General features: G+C 41.4%; 1 protein-coding gene across 1 annotated transcript in view; it reads right to left on the bottom strand.

The window, feature by feature from the left end:
• The window catches only part of cfap57 (cilia and flagella associated protein 57), a 105,130-nt gene extending 80,545 nt beyond the window's left edge, over positions 1-24,585 (bottom strand). Inside the window, exons 1-6 of the mRNA XM_039734497.1 lie at positions 24,559-24,585; positions 20,473-20,667; positions 18,624-18,937; positions 9,228-9,487; positions 8,767-8,932; positions 1,410-1,559 (exon numbers count right to left, since the gene is read on the bottom strand). Coding sequence (XP_039590431.1) covers positions 1,410-1,559; positions 8,767-8,932; positions 9,228-9,487; positions 18,624-18,937; positions 20,473-20,626 — 1,044 coding nt within the window. The 5' untranslated portion in view covers positions 20,627-20,667; positions 24,559-24,585. The remainder of the gene's footprint in view (positions 1-1,409; positions 1,560-8,766; positions 8,933-9,227; positions 9,488-18,623; positions 18,938-20,472; positions 20,668-24,558) is intronic.
• Positions 24,586-24,962: the final 377 nt, after the last annotated feature.

Genomic DNA, 24,962 nt, shown 5'->3' with positions numbered 1-24,962 from the left:
TGCCAGCACTAATTTGTCTCAAAATAAATGAATCATGGGTTGACCCAGACCATTGAGCCGCTACTTTTGTCTCATCTTGGCATCGCAGATGAATTATGTTTTATTGGAATGTCACAGCTCACTATTAACAGAAGCAGTTTCACTCTAATTATGTTCCCTTATTGCTATGAGTGCTGTCAATTTCCCCAGTTATGTGAGGAAAACTGAATGTCTCCTGAAAGTGTGAATCATAAGTCAGACATCATCCATCCATCCATTATCCAACCCGCTATATCCTAACTACAGAGTCACGGGGGTCTGCTGGAGCCAATCTCAGCCAACACAGGGCGCAAGGCAGGGAACAAACCCCAGGCAGAGCGCCAGCCCACCGCAATGGCACACACACCAAGCACACCTAACCTGCATGTCTTTGGGACTGTGGGAGGAAACCGGAGTACCCAGAAGAAACCCACGCAGACACGGGGACAACATGCAAGCTCCAACGCAGGGAGGACCCGGGAAGCAAACCCAGGTCTCCTAAATGCAAGGCAGCAACTCTACCCACTGTGCCACCGTGCCACCCCACAGACATCATTGTGAACAAAAAAAAATCCTGCCAGTCACTTAAACTTCAATTCTTTTATATATAACAACTGTATATTTTTCAAGCAGCGCCAAAACAATTCATATTGTGTCAAACAATTAGTCTATGAATAGACTACAGAGCATGATATTTATAGCTTTCTGTATGCAGAGAGTGAATCCCACCTATGTTCTTGCTGTGCTTTGGTTTCTAATTCTGAGGAGTGACAACAGGGAGGCTATATAAACTGTTGAAAAATATAAAACGTTCTTCAGTACAAATATGCAGTACTGGCCCTCTTAAAAGGGAGCTACAACAGAATGTATAAGTCATATTCATCACTTTTGATGTTTAATATGTTAGTTGCATCAATGGATATTATAATAATAGCTCTGTGATGCTCATATGGATTATCTTATGCATAAATCATCACTTAGCTGATTTGGCTGTATTTTGCTACCTTATCAATGGTGTCGTCATTTCCCATTTGTTCAGAAATGTTGCGTGCGCATGGGTCAGAATTGATGCAAGTATAAGCATTCCATATTCTCCACTGGAGTTTTCTTTTACAAATTCCTAATTTTCAGTTGAAAGTTGCATATGCATATTTTGAGCATCTTTCTGCCCATATGCAAGTTTTATAAATCTGAACCTAGATGAGAATTTAAACCCAGGACTCGTCTGCTGTAAGACAGCAGCATTAATTACTGCACTACCATGCAAACGCTCACTCATTTTTACCATTTATTATGTCATAGCTGATATAATATAATATAATATAATATAATATAATATAATATAATATAATATAATATAATATAATATAATATAATATAATATAATACACCTTAATCTCTGCAGAAGAAAGGGCAATGCTGTAGAGCTGGCCGTGATCCGTGCTGGCAAGCAGGGTCTCCTCAGAAGGACTGATGCATAAGGTAAGAATCTCTTGATGCTCAGCATTACTTGGCTCATAACTGTGCTGGTCCTGTGGGATCTACAAAGAAAACACATATTTTATTCACCAGATGTCCATGTATTTAATAATAAACAAAACTAAATACCCCTACCTTCAATCTGTGTTTTCCACAAGAGAGCGTATCACTTGTCCCTGAAATAAGGGATAGCAAAGAAGCTCTTTTTGGATCACTGACTACGTAAAAACACATTCGCAGTGACAGTATGAATCAGTATCTTCAGTTTTGTCTGACAACATGTCTTCTAAATTCAATTATAATGGGAAGGGCAAGTGGACCTTAGAGAGTTAGGGTGCAAGAGAGAGAGAGAGAGAATTTGATCTATTCTCTTCCAAGGATCTGGAGCTTTCTATAGTAAAAAACCAGAACTCAGACATGGAGGGCACCAAAATGTAGTTTTATTGGGCAACCTGTGTAAGGGGTTCTCACCTACAATTTTTTTAGATAGAAACACACTATAAAAAATGGATGGATAGTTTGATAATGTTCAGTGTACAGTAAAACTGATGAATAATAGATAGATAGATGTGAAAGGCACTATATTTATATTTTTTATGCTCTAATATAACATTTTTGTCAAATATCCACACAATTAAGAAGAATCTGTAAATTGATGTATGGCAAAATATATGCATGAGTACACTGCACCCAGTATGACATGAGTGACATAATGCCTCCCCGGACCAACATCTCCACAGAGACGAAAGGCAAGCGTCACAGAATATTGTTCTACCCACCAAGGTTTCTCTGGACTCACTCTCAGAGTTGCATTTCAAGTTTAGGCAAACTCTGGTTTCATTCAAAAGAGAACAATAGAACAATGATTCCCTCAAAAAATTAGGTTGTTCTTATCTTACATTTATTCCAATGCAACTGGGTCAACATTTTGTGCTTAATAATAACTTCCTGTACTGTGTGCCTGAGTCACTTGAAACTACTGGCGGCGAGCTAGTTCACAACCTTATCCTAGGTGCCCACTTGCAAATTGAGAAGATGTTAGAACAGATAAGGCTTCGATTTTATTGGCCAAGAATTAACAAGGAAGTCCGCAGTTTTTGTACTTTCTGTACAGAATGTCAACTGCGGAAGATTCCTCAGAAGGATTGTGCTTCTCTTGTTCCTGTCCCACTCATTGACAAACCATTTGAGTGAACAGGAGTCAACAATGTAGGATCCTTTGATCCCTCTGCACGTGGTCATAAATATATTTTGGTGATAGTTAACTATGCTACACAGTACCCGAGGATATTCCTTTGAGACTGGACAATTCCAAGAATATTGCACAAGAACCGGTAGGGGTTTTTGCAAATGTTGGCCCCCGAAAGTCTTAGCAGACCAGGGGACGCCTTTCACCTTGGAGATGTTCAGGGAAGTTGACAAGTTACTCAATATTAAGTTTTTAAAAACCTCAGCATGTCATCCTTAAACTGATGGCTTCGTGGTGTGGTTTAATCAGACCCTCAAACAAATGTTACGAAAGGTGGTCAGCAAGGAGGGAACCTTTTGAATTGTTATATGGGCAACAACCCCAGGGAATAACAGAAATATTAAATGAAAGATGGGAGGAAGAGGCACTACCTTCTATCAATATTCTACAATATATCATGCAGTTACATGATAGATTTGGACCATGTGCAATCAGCACAGGTTCACTAATATGATCATGGCACTTCTCTTTGGGAATTCCAACCCAGAGTCCACGTCATGGTTCTTATTCCCACTTCCCACTCTAAATTACTGGCACACTGGCAAGGGCCATATGAAATCCCAGCCACAGAGGATGCACAAACCAGTGTATTTCTTCATGCCAGTCCCAAGCCTGGATAAATGGGGAGGGTTACATCAGGAAGGGCATCCGGTGTAAAATTTTGCCAAATCAATATGCGGACAACAATACAAATTTCCATACCGGATCGGTCGAGCCCCGGGTTAACAACGACCGCCACCAGTAGTGTTAGCCAACAGGGTGCTGGTGGAAATTGGGCTACTGTTGGCCGAAGAAGGAGAAGAAGAGGGGGGAGACGTGTCTGGAGGCAGGAGGAGAGGAGGAAAGAAAAGAGAGAAGAACTGAGGGTAGGAACTTTGAATGTTGGCAGTATGACTGGTAAGGGGAGAGAGTTAGCAGATATGATAGAGAGAAGGAAGGTTGATATATTGTGTGTGCAAGAGACTAAATGGAAGGGGAGTAAGGCCAGGTGGATCGGAGGTGGATTCAAATTGTTCTATCATGGTGTGGATGGGAGGAGAAATGGGGTAGGAGTTATTCTGAAGGAACAGCATGTCAAGAGTGTTTTGGAGGTGAAAAGAGTGTCAGACAGAGTAATGATTATGAAGCTGGAAATTGGAGGTGTGATGATGAATGTTGTTAGTGCATATGCCCTGCAAGTTGGGTGTGCAATGGGTGAGAAAGAAGATTTTTGGAGTGAGTTGGATGAAGTGATGAACAGTGTACCCAAGGGACAGAAAGTGGTGATCGGAGCGGATTTCAATGGGCATGTTGGTGAAGGGAACAATGGAGACGATGAGGTGATGGGTAGGTATGGTGTCAAGGAGAGGAATGAAGAAGGTCAGAGGATAGTGGATTTTGCCAAAAGGATGGACATGGCTGTGGTGAATACATATTTTAAGAAGAGGGAGGAACATAGGGTTACGTACAAGAGTGGAGGAAGATGCACACAGGTAGATTACATCCTATGCAGAAGAGTTGATCTGAAGGAGATTGAAGACTGCAAAGTGGTGGCAGGGGAAAGTGTAGTTAAGCAGCATAGGATGGTGGTCTGTAGGATGATGTTGGAGATCAAGAAGAGGAAGAGAGTGAGGGCAGAGCCAAGGATCAAATGGTAGAAGTTGAAAAAGGAAGACTGCAAGGTTGAGTTTAGGGAGGAGGTGAGACAGGCACTGGGTGTCAGTGAAGAGTGAAGAGTCACCAGACAGCTGGGAAACTACAGCAGATGTAGTAAGGGTGACAGCAAGAAGGGTGCTTGGCATGACATTTGGAAAGAGGAAGGAGGAAAAGGAAACCTGGTGGTGGAATGAGGAAATACAGGAGAGTATACAGAGGAAGAGGATGGCAAAGAAGAAGTGGGATAGTCAGAAAGATGCAGAAAGTAGACAAGAGTACAAGAAGATAAGGCGCAAGGTGAAGAGAGAGGTGGCGAAGGCTAAAAAAATGGCGTATGATGAATTGTATGAGAGATTGGACACTACGGAGGGAGAAAAGGACCTGTACCGATTGGCTAGACAGAGGGACCGAGCTTGGAAAGATGTGCAGCAGGTTAGGGTGATAAAAGATGGAAACATACTCACAAGCAAGGAGAGTGTGTTGGGCAGATGGAAAGAGTACTTTGAGAGGCTGATCAAAGAAGAGAACGAGAGAGAGAGAGGTCGGATTATGTGGAGATAGTGAATCAGGAAGTGCAATGGATTAGCAAGGAGGAAGTAAGGACAGCTATGAAGAGGATGAAAAATGGAAAGGCCGTTGGTCCAGATGACATACCTATGGAAGCATGGAGGTGTTTAGGAGAGATGGAAGTGGAGTTTTTAACCAGATTGTTTGATGGAATCTTGGAAAGTAAGAGGATGCCTGAGGAGTGAAAAAGAAGTGTACCTGTGCCGATATTTAAGAATAAGGGGGATGTGCAGGACTGTAGTAACTACAGGGGAATAAAATTGATGAGCCACAGCATGAAGTTATGGAAAAGAGTAGTGGAAGCTAGGTTAAGAAGTGAGGTGATGATTAGTGAGCAGCAGTATGGTTTCATGCCAAGAAAGAGCACCACAGATGCAATGTTTGCTCTGAGGATGTTGATGGAGAAGTTTAGAGAAGGCCAGAAGGAGTTGCATTGCGTCTTTGTGGACCTGGAGAAAGCATATGACAGGGTACCTCGAGAGGAGCTGAGGTATTGTATGAAGAAGTTGGGAGTGGCAGAGAAGTACGTAAGAGTTGTACAGGATATGTACGAGAGAAGTGTAACAGTGGTGAGGCCTGTGGTAGGAGTGACGGATGAATTCAACATGGAGGTGGGATTACTTCAGGGATCAGCTCTGAGCCCTTTCTTATTTGCAATGGTGATGGACAGGTTGACAGACAAGATTAGACAGGAGTCCCCATGGACTATGATGTTTGCTGATGACATTGTGATCTGTAGCGATAGTAGGGAGCAGGTTGAGGAGACCCTGGAGAGGTGGAGATATGCTCTAGAGAAGAGGAATGAAGGTCAGTAGGAACAAGACAGAATACATGTGTGTAAATGAGAGGGAGGTCAGTGGAATGGTGAGGATGCAGGGAGTAGAGTTGGCGAAGGTGGATGAGTTTAAATACTTGGGATCAACAGTACAGAGTAATAGGGATTGTGGAAGAGAGGTGAAAAAGAGAGTGCAGGCAGGGTGGAATGGGTGGAGAAGAATGTCAGGAGTAATTTGTGACAGACGGGTATCAGCAAGAGTGAAAGGGAAGGTCTACAGGACTTATTGAGACCAGTTATGTTATGTGGGTTGGAGACGGTGGCACTGACCAGAAAGCAGGAGACAGAGCTGGAGGTAGCAGAATTAAAGATGCTAAGATTTGCACAGGGTGTGACAAGGATGGATAGGATTAGAAATGAGTACATTAGAGGGTCAGCTCAAGTTGGACGATTGGGAAACAAAGTCAGAGAGGCGAGATTGCATTGGTTTGGAAATGCGCAGAGGAGAGATGCTGGGTATATTGGGAGAAGGATGCTAAGGATAGAGCTGCCAGGGAAGAGGAAAAGAGGAAGGCCTAAGCAAAGGTTTATGGATGTGGTGAGAAAGGACATGCAGGTGATGGGTTTGACAGAACAAGATGCAGAGGACAGAAAGATATGGAAGATGATGATCCGCAGTGGTAACCCCAACCAAAGCAGCCGAAAGAAGAAGAAGATTGGCAAGGGCCATATGAAACTGAGAAGAGGAAGGGGCTTGTTGATACTTGGTTAAACAACGAAGTCATCAGTCAACTGAATGAGTATGCCATGTCAATTTGTTCAAACCATGGTAGGACAAGAAGCCTGATCCCTGCTCCAGACAACCTAGTTCATTCTTCACTCAGAAAACAAACTTTTATTTTGGCACAAATTTGACACCCAAGCACTGACAAGAGTTTGAGGCAGCCATATTGTCTGTCCCAGAAGTAGTGAATAAGCATCCTGGAAGACCTTTCCTGACTGCGCATGACATCATCACTGAACGTGGGGTTATTATCCGAGAAAGCCTGTATCGCCTTGTGGAGGCAAAAAGAGCAAATGTGGAGCTTGAGATCAAGAAAAGGCTAGATCCTGGTGTAATAGAGGAAAATTCTAGTCCATGGTCCAGCCCCATCATCTTGGTCCTAAAGCCTGATGGAAGTTGGTATTTTTGTAATCACTTCTATCAACTTAATCAAGTTTCCCAATTCAACATTTATTTGATGATGCGAGTGGACAGATTCTTCGAACTGCACAGAAAGGCTCAATATTTGATCACACTTGATATGACAAAAGGGTACAGGCAAGTTCTTTTAATGAAATCTGCTAAGAAGAAGACCGCATTTAGCACCCTTACCGGCCACTAGCAGTAACATGTTCTTCCATTTGGATTACACAGGGCACCATTGATCTTCCAGTGTCTGGTGGATAAAGTGCTCTGCTCTCACAATTCCTATAGCACCACCTATCTAGATGACATTATTATCTATTTCAGCATGTGGGAGGAACACGTGCAGTAGGTCGGGGCTGATCTCCTGGCATTAAGAGAAACAGGCCTCAGGATCAATCTGAAGAAATGTTATGTTGGATGGACTGAGGCAAAGTATTTAACCTACTTAGTGTACAAGGGTACAGTCCGACCACAATGTGCCAAAGTTGATGCCATCATGGAATAACCCCATCTGAAGAATGAGTGATAGGTCCAAACCTTCTTAGGTTTAGCTGGGTACTACTGCCAGCTTATACCTCGTTTTTGTGAGAGGGAGGTGCCTTGACTGATCTTATAAAGTAGTGGCCCCCTAAAACGGTGGTAGGGGCTGCAAAAACAGAACCCGCATTCCATGACTTTAAACAGGCCCTTAAGTCAACACCTGTGCTAATAACTCCTAACTTCTCTTTAACTTTTGTCTTACCGACCAAAGGTCCAGATATAGGTCTCAGAATACAGGTTGGTGCTGCAACTGTTTATATTGGTCTGTCTGGTCTCTCACATATATATGCAGTATATACTGTTTGAGTACATATACTGTACATGAGGAGGTACCCAAAAATAACCAGAATCTGTACCTGGCACGCAATCGAGACTTAGTTGCGAATTTCGCCGCTAGGTATAGCATACATACAGTATTCTGTGGCTGTCTGTCAAGTGGTGTTGCACTGCATTGTTCGTACGCCATTTCATGTTGGTTTTTCTTGGTACTTATTAAACGTGTTCTGTGCATTTTGTGATGGGTGAACATAAAAAACAGCGAGTCTGCATTAAATTTTGTTTTAAAATTTTTTTATTTTTTCATTTTTTTCTCCAGCCTTTGGAGTTTTTTTTTGTTTTTTCTGTCCACCCTGGCCATCGGACCTTACTTATTCTATGTTAATTAATGTTGACTGTTTATTTTTTATTGTGTCTTCTATTTCTCTATTCATTTTGTAAAGCACTTTGAGCTACATTTTTTTGTATGAATATGTGCTATATAAATAAATGTTGATTGATTGATTGATTCTCTTAGGAAAAACAGCTGCTGAAACTGTAGTGATGCTTGAAACTGCTTTTAAAGAGGAAACTTTAAGTAAAACACAGGTCTACACATGGTTTTCATGTTTTAAATGAGGGGAAATGTCACTTGATCTTGCTCCTTGCAATTTTTTTTTGTTCCCGCATATGAAAAAAGAACTCGAAGGAAAGCGTTTTTGTACCATGGAGGAAGTCAAAGAAAAATCGCTGCAGGCATTGGACAACGTTCCTCTTCAGCAATTCCAAAAAAGTTTCCACTATTGGGAAAACTGTTGGGACAAGTGCATTCATTCATGTGGAGGGTACTTTGAACGAGAAGTTTCAATAAGTAAATATTATTAAAACATTTTTTTTTCAATTCCGATTATTTTTGGGTATCCCCTCGTACATACATACTCACAAAACATTTTTTTACTCTTGAAATTATTTCCCATTTTAGAGCATAGTTGTATCATCAGGTTAACTGTGGTTAAGTTTTTTTTTTTTCCATCAGGTACAAATAAAAGTATTCCATACCTGAATTTCCCTTGCTCTCCTGTAATTATCTTTTTCCTCTGTCTTCTCAAAGACACATACTGTTCCCAGGCCAGCTGAGCATGCAAACCCCTTGGAGTAGGTGGCTACTGCTGTGATGCGTGGGGCTGCAATAGATTGCTCTATTTCTCCTTTAGATGGTAGCGACCTGGTGGGATTGAAAAAGAGTTGAGCCATTCATCATTAAGATGTCACATTGCAATCTGCTTTTTTAAGGGTTTGGTGTTGACAGGGCACACGTTTACTTTACTCTATCTGGAACAAAAGTAGGCTGGAATATACACTGCGATGGAGACACCAGGACTGTCTATTGCCTGAATTGAACTTCAGGTTCAGCAATGCTCTATGCCCACAATGCACACAGACTGATAGCCACATAACTGCCCATATGCTTACAATTAATTAACCGGTTTCTTTTGCATAGTACCCACCAAAAAGCTTACCTGTCACTGTCACGAGTCGATGGCTTGGGCACCACGTGCGTCTCCCACCGCAGATCCCCACCCTCAAACAGCAGAAGTCTCCCATTGTCTGTACCGACAATAATGCGGTCGTCAGTCACCCAGGCATGAGATAAGTAATTCTGAGCATCCAGCCTCTGAGTGTTAGTCTGTTTGAGGCTCCCTTCGCTGTAGCGGAAGAGCTTGAAGACCCCACTACCCGTGACACAAACCTGAGTGTTATCACGGGGATTGAAGCTGATCTGCAAACATAGGAGGACATGGAGCACATAAGGATATTTAGTCCATAATATAAGTTAGGGTTAGGGTTAGAAACAATAGAAAACAAACAAAAAAGAACACATTTATATGTACTATATGTTTTCAATAAAAAAAAAGTATATGAAGAAACTTAATGTTTTACAAATTCAGGATTGCACAGTGGCACACTAGTAAGCACTACTACTTCTCCTATCCAGCTTCTATCTCCATGTTTGTGAGTGTGTATGAGTTTTCTTCCCACATATTCCAAAGACGTGCACGTTAGGTTAAATGGTGACTCTGAAATGGCCCCTTGGAAGTGTGAGTGTCATTGTGGGCAAGATGGGACCTTGTAATGGACTGGCATACCTTTCAGGGCTGGCTCTGGCACAGTTCTTGATACTTCCAAGCAGCAGAGGCGCCAAGACCTCAGAACAGGGTGAGCCTTTTCTTTATGAGTAGACCTACTATTACTGTTATTACACTGTACTGTTAGCTATACAATCAATTTTGAAATGCACAATTATAAAAATCCACTTAAGTTTTAATTAGATAGATTGTTTACAAAGAAACAACGGAATTGAAAGTGCAGTCGACTCAGTGTAAGACAAGAGTTAAAAAACAAGAAGAAAAAAAAAAGAATAGTAATAAAAATACATTACAAATATATACAAATTGGACTTGTCATATATACAAATTGCACTGGTTGTCTTAAGGTCTATATTAAATATTTAGAAAATGATATGGAGCAGTTTTATTTGAGTTCAGGGCCATGATTGCTTTTACAAATGGTTACTTTGTGAAAATAAGCTGACTGCCTACCTTTTAATGATCTTTATATGTGCTGTGCTCTTCCAGCTTCTGAATTTGTGAGTCTGTCCTTAATTAAGTTATCCCCTAATGCCTTTGTTTCTTTTTTTCTTTGTGGTGGCGACCTGCGCCACCACCACCTACTCAAAGCATCATGATGCACCAACATTGATGGACCGAAAGCCAGAAGTCTACGTGACCATCATCATCAGGTCCTTCCATGAAAACCCTAAATACAAAGAGGACTGTTTGACTTATGTTAGGTAGATTGCCCAGAGGGTACTGGGCGGTCTCGTGGTCTGGAATCCCTACAGATTTTATTTTTTTTCTCCAGCTCTTGGAGTTTTTTTTTTTGGTTTTTCTGTCCACCCTGGCCATTGGACATTACTTATTCTATGTTAATTAATGTTGGCTTATGTTTATTTTTTATTGTGTCTTCTATTTTTATACTCATTTTGTAAAGCACTTTGAGCTACATTTTATTTTGTATGAATATGTGCTATATAAATAAATGTTGATTGACTGATTGATTTGTAGTCCTCTCTTACACAGGGTCATCCCTTCTTAGGGTTTGCTATAATGGGAGGTGAGCACACATGTACATATACAAAGAACTGATGCACTCAGTTGCATAAATGGGTCTTTTTTAATTTAATAAATTTCACCGCAGAATACCACTCAAACTCCATTTTACAAGTCACAACAAAGCCTAAAGGCTAACCAACAAATAAAGAGCCAGAATCAACAGCGAGAGAAAGATAAAGGTGTCCTTGCAAACAGAAGAATGCATGCAGCACAATTGAAAGCGCACTTCCCAAACTTTAAACGTGAACCAGCTACACCTGAATATTTTACATTAAAAATGTGTCTTTCAATGCACTGTGTTCCATTATGCCCCTGATATGATGTATCAATGACTTGTAAAAGCTATGAAAGTTGGAAAAATTAAACTGGTGAGTTGTTGGCTCATCCATATTAGACAAATGCATGGCCTCTGATAATCCATCAGCATCTACCAACGAAGTGTTCTTAAATCTTTCAGCACACTTGTTACTAGCGTTGCTAGCATTTGCTGCTTACACTTGCCATTGTGGCAAAATAGTCAATGCTGATATTAAACATCTGGAAGGTTATGAAATTCTGTTTACTACCTGACAGTCCAAGGGTGTGGTAGTCCTGGCTGGAGAACAGCCTGCGTTAGGAGGACCTCTGGGTGCCAAAGTACTGTGCATAAATGAGTGGGTGAGAGGGTAGGAGTCAGGAACTTTGTCAATTCACCTTTGGGAAAGAGAGGGTCGTGATGAGTTGGGTGCAAGTAGGCAGGTATGTAATGAAGTATGGGCTGCAATCAATACAAGTGTGAGTGGACAGGGCACGGGGGAAAGTGAAACGTGACTTGCCTGTAACAGTGGTGACATATGCTTAGGCAAGCTACAAGTAGGGTTAAGTGATTTCCCACTTCACTTCTGTGAAGCAAAATAATAATTATGCAATGGTCTTCCAAGGGCTCACACCTCCTCATTCTGCATGGTGTATCTCTGTCTGTGTCAGTCTCTCCTGTCTCAGTACACATTGCATTATTTTAATCACAGGCACAAAATTTTAAATGCATGTTTGTAAAGAAAAAAAAGGCAAAGTTACAAAACATGGTAGGCCAGTGAGTAAAAATGGGGGCCTAGGCCTACAGGGACCCAATACTGGCACCACTCCTGGGGCAAGGAGACCTTGTTGTTATGATAAACTGGTATATTTTGCCTTCCTCTATGCTTTCCTTGAATTCTATTGCTAACATTTGTTTTTTTTGAACCAGATTAGTTTTCATAATTTTAATATGTTTTAGCATTGTCTTGTGCCGCCATTTTGTTTTTCTGTGGTTGCCTCCATTGTGAGGACTTTATGTTGACAGTTGTTATGGCTTTTGTTACTCAATGTCAGCCAGAAGTCATTGTGTACACTTCCTGGTTGTCTGAGACTGCACATACCATTTACAAAGATGTGTCAGTGCATGTTTTTCTTTTCTTGACTTCAGGGTATTGATTTTTTGCATGTGGATTTCTTATTTGTGGTTTGAGCTTGAGCACTTTGAGCTACATTATTTGTCTAAAAATAAATAAATGTTGTTGTTGTTTTTGTTAGTGCTTTTGAGGTCAGATTCCAGGATTTGTTGACCTATTGGTACTTAACTTGGCCAGGCATTTGAGTAAGTCTCATCTCCTAATAATCATTAAAAAAAAAACATGTCTGTTTTACCTTCGGGTGGCTGAACATCTGAATTGGTTAAGCTGTTTTGAGAATAATATAATGGACTGAGTGAGGATGACATGGCGTATATGTGAGACAGTGGTCTCAAACAGTGCTCTGCTTGCACAGTGTGTCAACCTTTCTTTTATACTAGGGGGCTTCAACCCCTTCTCACTTTGCTCGCCCAACCCCAGATTTGGTTTAAAGGATATACAATTCAAAAGGATTGTTATTTTCATGGGAATTGTTACATATGCATTATTTCACTTTTACTTTAAAACTTTTATAAAAACAACCCTGGGAGTGGTTAAATCTCTTTCTCGTGAGACGTACAACGCTGCTCGCGTTGTGAAGTGGGGGGCTGAACGCACGCTAAGGAGATGCAGTCAGACCAGCTGCTGTCTTGCTGCTGCTGCTGCTGCTGGTGAGCTGCGTGTCGATCATTTAAAAGCCTGTACAGCAGCTGTTCTTTTGCCACTTCATGTCTCTGCTGCTCGCGTTGCGGGGGTTGCACTGACCGCATGCTAAGGAGATGCAGTCAGATCATCTGCTGCCAAGCTGCATGTCCTGCTTGTCGCTTGTTGTTGTTTTAAGACCTGGGAGCACATGAAGTGTGTCTGCCAAAAGCATTCCAACAACTGCTACGTTAGATGTCTGTGATCTTGTTTTAAATTATTTGTAAGTAGAGCGTGATGTGCAAAAGTCAACGTCTCATGGTTCTTGCTTCCTAAGGTTGTAATATCTAGTCTCACATGACGTTCAAGTGTCTCTCTGGGATGATCATGTCTCGTTCGCTTTGCTCACCCTCAGGGGCACGCTATGCTACAGCCACTTCGTATCTCTGCCACTTGCGTTGTGAAACGGGGGAGGTGAACGCACACTAAGGAGAAACAGACGGATCAGCTACTGGCATTGTGCTGCTGCTGCAGAGGTGCGTGTTCTGCTTGTCGAGCTGCGTGTTGATCATTTAAAAGCCTGTACAGCAGCTGTCCTTTTGCCTTGTCTCGCGGGACGTTAAAGTGTCTCTCGCGGGATGTCAAAGTGCCTTCCGAAAACATCACGCCTTGTTTCCCGCCCAAGATTTTTTTTATAATAGAGAGATAACAGCTTTAACAGCATGCACCATTACAAGATGTTAAAAAAATCAATTACTGCATCACAGCTACCATCACCTTGGTCAATAATAATTTAACATTTTTATATAGTTCCTTTTCCTGTCATCACTATCAAAAAATAATGTTGAAATCATTCAATTGATCGATCCAATACCGAACCCATGTAACTCATTTTTGGATCATAGGGAACCAGAGCTTATTCCAGTAGCACTGGGCCCAAGGCAAGAACTATCCCTAGGTGAGCTTCCAGTCCATCACAAGGCACACAAGCATAGCCACCCTCACTCACACGGGAACAAATTAGAGTCACAACTCTCCTAAAACACCTATCTTTGGGATATAGGAGTTAAAAACCCAACACTGGAATTTACCAAGGTGTCTAACCACACATCAACATGTTGCCCTGTTTTTAGAGAAACTACAGTATTATAAATAAAATACCTTCAGTATCAGTGAATAAAAAGCAATATTACATAGAAAATGCAAATACCATACAAAATAAATAAATGCAAAAATGAATATAATGATGTGTTTTGTGGCACATCAGGGCAATGCCTGTCTCTTCAAAGGTTCCACCTAAGGGTACATGGGGTTAGGATTAGGGAATCAATTCCCGGGCTCCTGATTACGGGGAGCCCAGGATTCCCGGACATTTTTCATTCCTGCATTCCCGGGAATGAAACTGCTATAATTCCTGGGAAACCAGGAACGGCCAAGCTCGCATATATAGCGTGTAAAAGTCTAAAAATCGATCAAGAAATAAAAGAGTTATAGTTGAAAATAATTAGGTGGCACAGTTTTTTGGCTCACGGTGTAGTGTGTTGCTGATTAAGTAAGTCAACAACAGACCAGCAGCAGTCAGTCTCCCGGCTCCCACTAAGAATGACCACAGTGGACTGGGAGGAGTCTGCACTCTGCAGCTCACGAATGCCAGGACGGGGCAGACTTCAGTAACGTCTGTCAGACAACAGCTTTGAACAGCAACTTGAAAATAAATGTGTCAGTCTGTTGCATCCGCATTATCTGTGCCAAGAAACTTGCCATCACAGAATGATGACAAGAAACTGGATTCATCAGTAAAAGCTGAAATGGCCGTGTTTCAGAGCAACAGCAAGCGCGGGTGTTGTTTAGAACAAATGTATCAACATCTGATGACTGTGCCGCCTACTTCTGTGGAGGCAGAGCGTGTTTTCTCAGCTGCTTGGGTACTCTGAAGAAGGTGCGTTCTTGCCTGGATGACCACATGCTGTAAACGTTGTGCTTTCTACACTCATATTACCACAACTAACTAGATACATGTACTTATGACAGCATGAACTGCTTGTAGATAAGGTTAGTCTTTTATTGGTGTCAACATATTATAGTAGTTTTATTAAAAATAAGTGTCAGTCATTCTAAAACCATTCACATGTGAAATGCCCATGCACTGTGTCACCCCCGGGAGCCTGGGATTCCTGGGAATGACATGTGGGATTCCCAAATTCCCGGGAATGGATAAACCCGTCTGGGAATGGATTCCCTAGTTAGGATCTTAGACAGGGATGGAACTTTTGACACTGTGACATTAAAGCTAATTTTTGTTGTGAAGCACATTGTGTCAGGTTTTCTATCATATTCCAATTATCACATGACTGAACCACCGGGAAAGATCTAACAGGTTATAAGTTTTGAACTATCCCGCATCCTACCAGCTATAAAAAGAAAATGGAAAGTACTTGATAGGACTTCATACAGAGAAACTATTTAATTAAATATTGAAACCAGAGAAGGGGAAAGGCAATCAAGATCATAAGAACATTTCAACTTGTTATCCAAAAATAAGTTAAATGCTTTACTATTCTTCTCTTGTGGAGCCTATAATGGGTTATTAATACTCTAAACTTATAAACTGACCCTTTCATGTTGCCCTGTTCATTCCCAAAACCCTATTATGATTATATGTGTCCCTTAGTACTATTATAGCCCAAACACTAATAGGAAAATATTAATCTTTTACACTGCCTTTAAACAAAACATTCTTCTTCTTTCAGCTGCTCCCGTTAGGGGTTGCCACATCTTCCTGTCCTCTACATCTTGCTCTGTCACACCCATCACCTGCATGTCTTCTCTCACCACATCCATGTCATGTGAAAAAGTGTCACATAATTATGAATCCCTAGTGTCTTATAATGTAGCCATAATGGTTGCTGTCATACTAACAAGTACATGTACGGCAGCATTTTAATGACAATGTTCTTAGGCTCTTAGTGCATTTGTTGCACTGAAACTATGCAATCAAGAAGGACTTGCATGCATGCCTCTTCTGCTATCTTGAACTAATGGCTGCTATGATTTCCGTAAACCACCAAATGTTATTATTTTTGAAGCTCCAAACCTTTACATCTTTATCTGGCACAATCAGGCAGAAGCCTCAAAATATTCATGGGGCTTCATCCACCCATCACTAATTTAAGTGGTACACTGTGGCCTAACTTTACAGCAGCTATAGCACCTGCTGTTCAGAACAGGTAATCAATCCACTTGCAGCTAAGCATGTGTAGGCTCAGTTAGTACTTGGATGGGAGACCAACCAGGAAAGCATGGATTGCTGCTAGAAGAGGTGTTGATGAGACAAGCAAGAGGGGACTTAACTTGTGATCTGTATGTGGATCCCAGTGTCCCAATGTATAGTGATGGGGACACTGTGCTGAAAAATGGTATCATCCTTCGGATGAGGTGTAAAACTGCGGTCCTGACTCTCTGAGGTCATAATAGATAGCTGGGCATCTCTGGAAAAAGAGTAGGATGTATCCCAATCTCCTGGCTAAATTGCCCATCAAAGCCCCATCCATTCTGGACCACTTATCATCCCATGTCCCTGACTATGTGTCTCACCCCTCACCACCTAATAGCTACTGTGTAATGTGCAGTGAGTGTATTGGCACAAAAATGACTGCCATTACATCATCCAAATGGATTCTGCACATTAGTGGTAGCTGAAGTGGCTTCCTACTGTATATACTGTACTATACTGTATATATATATATATATATATATATAGTGCTTTGAGTAGCCTGAAAAGTGCTATATAAATGTAATCAATTAACTAACTACTTCTGCATCCAGCAATGAAGAATTTGTAATACACATGTGCATTGGATTTTCTGGTTGGCTTTGGTAATTTCGGAAATACTATCTTGGGGCGAGAGGAGGTACGACTGATAGCTGTATCTGCTTTCTTCACAGCTCCAAGCATCGCCAGGAGAGAAGGCATAATCCCTATCCCTAATGGGCTGTTTTGGTTCTGGCCTGCTTAAGCCAAGGCCTATAAATATGGAAAGATAAAGCTGGGAAGGTTGTCTTTTGACCCTGGACAACTTGTGTTTGTGTGTGACAGAGAGAGAGAGAGAGAGAGAGAGAGAGAGACAGAACTGTTGGGGTCTATCATTTTAACATTTGTTTGAGGAAAATCACCAGGATGCCACACACTAATCTGCATTTTGTTTTGGACTTTTTTGTTTTAAAATACCAGTTAAAAACAGAACTGTTGGCTTGGCGCCCTAATGGTTGCACCACTGCCCCGAGGCTTTATCACAACTTCAACTAATCAGGCAAGCAATGATGTTTGAGTAGCCCTGCCTCATTGCTTGCCTCTTCTGGTTCCTTCCAGCACATAAACGAAACTCAAGACACAATAAGATATCATCAGATTTGAACCAGCACCAGAATGAGACATGCATGTCACTAAAACCTTTGCTAAACCTTCCTTCTTTAAGGAAATGTTAACATCATCATTAAATGGCACATTCCTTTTTAGTATCCTTTTTGAAGTTTTTCTCAGGTTCAGTGCATAACTGTGTTTGTGATTTACTGGCTTTAGCTCATTTATTAGTTCACAGACATCATCCACATGTCTATTTTTATTCTGGTCACCACACCAGGTGCTGTGCCTCACTTTCGTAAGCTGTTGGACACAAGCCTACCAGCTGCCTGACGGTAACATACATGTTGAAGATGCTTTTTTCACCTTCATTTTTTGAAACAAATTACTCGTCTATGTGATGGTAGAAGCTGCATCCCTTTCTTCTTAAAGGAATGCACATTTTTTTTTACCTATATTGTGTTTTAAGGAAGAGAAGAGGTTAGGAGCAGGCGCTGATACAGCGCATTGCCACACCCACCACATGACAAACCAACTCAGGATCCCAGATTAGGACCCGAGTGCAGCCATGTGGCGGGTGACACCTCAGCACCACACTAGTTCAGATGGAATGGAACCAGTGGGAGGTTTTCTATGGTGGGTGGAGTGACAATTCTGCCACCAACCCCTAGGTTTTTCCCTGCAAGCTGGTGGGCCTACATGCAGGGTTGGATGCAGATTAACGTCATACTCAGGACAAAGCAATTGTAGGTTAAGGGCTTTGCTCAAGGGCCCAACGAAGTAGAGTCACTTTTGGCATTTACAGGATTTGAACCAGCAACCTTTCGATTACCAGTGCAGAGCCCTACCCTCAGAGCCACCACTTCACCCAAAGGAACCAATTAACATTATTACATCTAGTAAATATTTCTGTGGTAGTGCAGCAGAATAGTTTAGTTGAGAAAATAACAGCAGAGACATGGGTTGTGCGCCTGCTTGGGTCAGTCTCTTTGAAGTTCTCATACTTTTCCTGTTTCCATATACTCTGGCTTTCTCTCACCTCACTAATATGCAGATGTTAGGATGATTTGTGACCCACCTTGGCTGATTGTGCGTGAATATGCCCTGCTATTAACTTGCACCCTGTCTAGAGTGGGCTCCTACCTTTTGTTCTATGCTGCCTGTGATGAGTTCCAGCTCCTCTCAAACACACAATGTAATAATTGTATGGATATCTTCTTGTAGTTTATTCCAAATGACAAGGACAGCCACCACACATTCTTAGCATGGCCCCTGGGGAATGGTCCCTGCCATGCCAAACAAATAAGTTTTGTGCCTCTGCCTTCCTCTTACCTGGTAAACAGGATTTGCTGGGTTGGTAGACTTCACCGCAGCCATGACTTTCTGCTTCTCCCACATCCAGTAAAACAGGTTCCAATCTGGCGCTCCCGCCTGCCCAATCAAATACTTGGAGTCAGGAGAGAAAGCCATGCAGAGAAACTCCTGCACCGGGGCATCCCCTGCACTCAGGACCTTCCTCTTTTTGCTTTGGTCATGCTGCAGGTCGTACACGGTGATGGTGCCTCTGTCACCTCTTTCAGACACTGCCAGGTAGCGCCTGTTTGGGCTGATGGCTAGAGCTATAATGCCCTGACTCTTCTCTGACCCTAAAAAATGAAGACAGCGCTATAATACAGGCAAGAGTGAAAACAGCAAGTGTACTAATTGGTGATTTTTTTTTGACATGTATGCCTGCCAATTTACATGTGGGTACTGAGGGAAAGAACATAAAAAAATGAATGAAGATCCATCCATCCATTCATTTCCTGCTAATTATCCATGACAAGGGTCCAGAGGCAGCAGTCTAAGCAATGATGCCCAGACATCTCTTTTCCCAACAACCTCACCCTCAGGGTGTCCAGGAGGTTTTCTAATAAGATGCCTGATCCACCTCACCTTCAATGTGGAGAAGCAGCAGCTCTATGTTTAGCTTATCCCAAATGTCTGCGCTTAATCCCCTTGGGATTAATAAAGTATCTATCTATCTGAGGCTCAGCCCAGATAACCTGCAAAGGAAACTCGTTTCTGCTGCTTGCATCCGCATTCTTGTTCTTCAGTCACCATCCACAGCTTGTGACTTTAAGTATGGGTAGAATGTAGATTGACTGGTAAATTGACCACTAAATCTTCACCAAGCCTGACATAACTGCGGATGCTGCTCCCTTCGTCCCTCACTAGTGAACAAGATCCCAAGATACTTAAAATCCTCTACTCGAGGCAGCACCCTACTCCAAACCCGGAGTGAGCACTCCACCCTCTTCTGGCTTAGAACCATTACCTCAGGCTTGGAGGTGCTAATTCTCAATCAGGCCGCTTCACACTCAGCTGCAAACCTCCCCAGTGCATGTCTAAAGTCACAGCCCAATGAAGCCAGACTGAGAGGAGGCCATTAAGTCAGTATTATAGGTTCCTAATGTATGGGTACTTACTGGGGAATGCATGGGACTACTGAGCTGCCTGGAGTAGATACGACAGAAACAAGGCTGAGCACACAGCAGTACCTTAATTCAATTATGAGTTCACCAAGATCATATAGAACTTGTCCCAATATCTCACCCTGGCAATTGTTAAAAGTCATCAGGGGGCACTGCTTCAACTACAACGTGCAGTTTGTATCAATTTCCAAGCACTCTTTGTGAGTAGAAGTGCTTTCTGTTCTCAGCCCTAAATACGCTCCTTGTTAGGGCACCTTCCATAATATTCTTCATTCTTACCTGGCAGAACCATTTTTGACTGACTTTGTCAAGGCCTTTGAGGATTGTGAGGGCCCCAAATAGTTAAAAAGTTCCAGTACCAATAGGGTACAACACATATTAGTTGCTTCCTCACATATTCAGTGTCCTAGGTTTAAATCCCAATTAGATCACTGACTATGTAAGGGTTATATATCCCCCCTGTGTTCCACACATGTGCTTATTAGGGTAGATTGGCTGTTGTAGACTGATGCCGTGTGTGTCTGGTTCATTGAGTGGGCCATGTGATGGAGTGGCCTCCACTTCAGGGTTAGCTGCAGTCTCATGTCCAGTTCTACTAGTACTTGGGACCTGCTGTCACCCACAATAAGAAAATGGGGCAATCATTCCCTTATTCTACAACATATGTTAAGAGCCACAATGACAGGAGACATGTGTCACATCATTACCTGGAATAAACTTCTGCCATTTCTGGTCAACGTTGTATCTCACACAGTTGTTGCCGGAAGGGAAAATGATGGTCTGCTCATCATTGTAGCACACATTGTTGGTGACTCCAGCTCGCAGGCCGAAGATGTGGAAAGACTGAGCTACAACTGACATCCTTAAGGAAATGAGGTCTTCAGGAAGATGCAGATGACCATCTTTGCAAATAAACACATTTTGTTGTTTGGTTAATTAATAAGACCAACACAGTTTCGTGAAAAGTTATTTTAAATAGCAGCTTTCATGTTAAGCTCCACCACAAAGCATTCAGTTGGTTCATGAATATAAAGCTTTCCATGGTGTAGTCCATGTTTTATTTCATCTCTATATATAGAACATCCAATGTCTGTCTGTCTGCTTTTCACGAGAGAACTACTTAAGAGATTTAGATCAGGTTTTTCTTCTATAATTTGCTTGAACGTTCCAGTTGATTTTATGACTTTTCTCATCGAGCTAAGTATCATAGTTTGCTTGCTGTACCGATTTATTTGCGCAAATTCGAGAGACATGCAGCGGGCCGAGGGGAGGTGGGAGGGACCCTCCTCACTCACGTGCCAGCTTCGGATCACACCTTATGTCTGCTTGGCTAGCGAACGAGAGAACTACTTAAGGCAGGGGTGTCGAACTCCGATCCTGGTGGGCCGCAGTGACTGCAGGTTTTCATCCTAAACCTCTTCTTCATTAGTGACCAGTTTTTGCTGCTAATTCACTTGTTCTGCCTTAGTTTTAATTAACTTGACTCAGGCCGCTTAGTTGTTTCTTTTTCCTTAATTAGCAGCCAAACAATAATGAGACACAAAATGAGCAAGTGACCAGCTCACCACATTATCTGAACATAAAGAAAGGTGATGGTCTCGGTAAGGTTCATCTCTCAGGTATATAATCAGAAACAGAAAATCAACAATTTGGGAAATGTCTACTGTAGCAGAATAAGAGCAGCAGCAAGCCGTGGAAATAAGTAATGGGGTTAATTAACAGCAAGAATCGGCTTCTCTTTAAGGAACTGGTTGGAGTGAAATTGGCTGGAGTTTGAAACCCCAATTTAGCTGGTCATATGCTGGCTCGTTTCATGTCTCGTTCTGTTTGGCTGCCATTTAATGAAGAAAAGAATCAATTCAGAAGACTGAATCCTTAAAAAAGGGATATTAAAATGAAAGGAGAAGCAGTTAATTAGCAGTGAAAACAGGTCACTGATTAGGAAAAGGGTTAGAATGAAAACCTGCAGCCACTGCGGCCCTCCAGGCCTGGAGTTCGACACCTGTGACTTAAGGGATTTAGATGGGGCTTGTTTTTATAATTTGCTTGAATATACCAGTTGATCTTGCGACTTCTCTCATCGGGCTAAGAATCATAGTTCATTTGCTGGAGCGATGTATTTGCGCTAATCTCAGACAGAGGCTGCCGGCGAAGGGGAGGGGAAGTGTGACGTCGGGAGTGGGGAGCCAGGTGGGGCGCTCCTCACTCTCCTGTTTCACTACTACGTGGGCAGCGCTCTCGAGGATGGCTAGTCATTCATAATGAGCTCCATCATGAAGCACTTTACATTTATTAAGCACTTCATAATGAAATGCATAATTGTTTGCCAACTATTCATTTAAAGCACCTTTTACTGTGAACCCTCCGCAAAATGGGTTTTTAACCAATTAGTCAATCATGAATGATTTTCAATAGCACCTTTTAGGGTGAGCACAAAGATCTTTATACTTTTTGGAACATTAAGCTTTATTTTACATAATGGAATTTATAGCTAGTGATATATAACAAATCACAGTACAGTTAGTTTTTCTTACATGGCATCTTTTATAGTGAACTGCACAACAGCGTGCTTTGCAATTTACTGGCCAATCAGTCTCTCATATAGCACCTTACTTTGTGAGCATTGTTTCAAAATATGTTATAATCAAATAATTCTGTATTTTGTTTTCTTTTTTTGTGTGTGAAGAGCCACACTGATCTTGTGACTGATGATTAAATCTTTTTAGATAAGTGCCCTCCATTTTCCTTCCTTTTGAAAGTAAAATCATATTTTTCCCCAAGTCTTAACAGTTTATAAATTTTCTTAGATTATTGTGAGAGCTTGGTAGGGTTATTGGTGCAGAGGCTCCCACACCTTTCATGAACTCATGTTGATTGTCATTTTATCCATCCATCCATTATCCAACCCGCTATATCCTAACTACAGGTCTGCTGGAGCCAATCCCAGCCAACACAGGATGCAAGGCAGGAAATAAACCCCAGGCAGGGCACACACACACACACACCAAGCACACACTAGGGACAATTTAGGATCCCCAATGCACCTAACCAGCATGTCTTAGGACTGTGGGAAGAAACCAGAGTACCCGGAGGAAACCCACGCAGACACGGGGAGAACATGCAAACTCCACACAGGGAGGACCCGGGAAGCGAACTCGGGTCTCCTAACTGCAAGGCAGCAGCTGCTCACAGCACCACCATGCCACATTGTCATTTTATATTACGTTATTTTATTATTTCATTGATTTAATTTATTTGCAGTTTCACCCTAATGTCCAATATAAGCTGACACATGATAGTTAACTGAGTGTTTCAGTGATCTTACGAGTTGAGATAAGGCAATTTTTTGTATTTGTATTAAATAGCTCTCTGGGTAGTTACTGGGTTGTTATCTCTCTGGGGTCTTTTAACTATTTTTTTAAAAAAAAATAAATAAACTTTTAATTCAGTAATACAGCAAAACTTCCACTGCAGAATCAGGTCAAGGCGGGGATGAGCCTTAAATAGACATGTGGAAGTCCATTGCAGTACTTGATTGAACAGGATTGTTATTACTGAATGATTTATTTAATGCCTTCTGCATGCTCTACGACCGAAAACCCTTGTAGTTGCTCTGAGATTGTATGTAAAGGCTATACAAAAAAAAAAAAAAAAAAAACTGAATTGAATATCCTGTAATGGAGCTGGTTGTAAATGCATTGTATAAAGTCAGCCTGGCTGGATATTACGAATGACTATGAGGTATTCAGAAAGTAAGGCCATGATTATTCCATGCATCCATTATCATCTTCCAATCCCACACTGGGCTGAAGGTAGGCGGTGCTGTCCCGCGGTGCAAAGATTGACACTACTACGAAGAAAGCTATGACCTATAGGCTTAACAGAATCGGCCGTTGTAAACAGCTAAAACAACTCATGCCAGAAACTTGTATATATATATATATATATATATATATATATATATATATATATATATATATATATATATATATATATGGAGAAAAACAAAATGTAGTGTAATGTCATTATTGTATACGAGTGTGTAATACTCCACTGGTAGCAAAAGTGTAGAACTGTAAAGTCACGGTTACGATCGGCTTCAGTCATCTGCACTGACATATATATATATATATATATATATATATATATATATATATATATATATATATATATATATATATATATATATATAAAGATTTATTGTACAGTTTGAATTAAAGCACAAGAAACACAAGTGGTGGGTGCCTTTTCTAGATAAAACCCACATACGTCTATTCCCCTTTTCTGAATTTTTATAATTCATGAAACGAAATCAACCGATTTTCATATGTTTTACGTTACATTTTCCATATTTGCTTGCTGAATAAATAAGAGCAGAGCATCGCAACGTGATTTGTGAGCGTCTTTTTACCTACGAATCATTTTTCGAATAGGTGGTACAGAGCAAAAGCTCCTACTACAAACCCTGAACTTAAGGTTCGTGTGGGTAAGGTCAGATACAACAGGGTCCCTAATCTTAAAATTTAGATTAGGTGCCAAATCTTAAAATAGAGTAAGGGTGCCTAATCCTAAAAGTTGAACCCTGGCGTATACTGAGGGCGTCCGCTTTCTAAACAAGACCCAGCATATCCGCATGTTAAATGTTGCTTGAATTATTAAAACAAATGCTTTTCCTGATAAAAAGGCATTTTAATACGGGAGTTACTCACTACCTTTTGTTATTTTGTCGCGTCAACTCAGCTACTAATTCAATCAATTAAACAAGCAAAAAACTTCTCATGCAGTTTTCTTACCCCTTTTCTTAGCTTCGCTGCGCTGTATACTTGGGTTACCACAGTAACCGCGCATGTACGACGGCGCTGTAACCCGGACTCCCACCCCTTCCACGCTAAGCTTCTTGGGAATTGAAGTTCTCCAGCCTCTCATTGACAACACAGGACGAATTTATTTCAGACGTCAATGTCATATACTATCGGTGTTTCCAAACTTTTGACTGATAGTATATATAAACACCCAGAATTTGTCACTTTCTCATAGAAATCGATACTTTTTCATCAAGTTACCATTACATTGATTTAAAAACACAGGCAATACATTACTAGTGTTACTAATGGCTATCACTCCTTACTATTACTGATATTTAATTTATTATTCATATATGACTGCAAAGCCTTAATTTCAGCAACCATTCCTCATT

Source organism: Polypterus senegalus, chromosome 14, assembly GCF_016835505.1.
Source record: "Polypterus senegalus isolate Bchr_013 chromosome 14, ASM1683550v1, whole genome shotgun sequence".
NCBI lineage: Eukaryota > Metazoa > Chordata > Cladistia > Polypteriformes > Polypteridae > Polypterus > Polypterus senegalus.
This window is presented reverse-complemented; position numbering and strand designations above follow the sequence as displayed.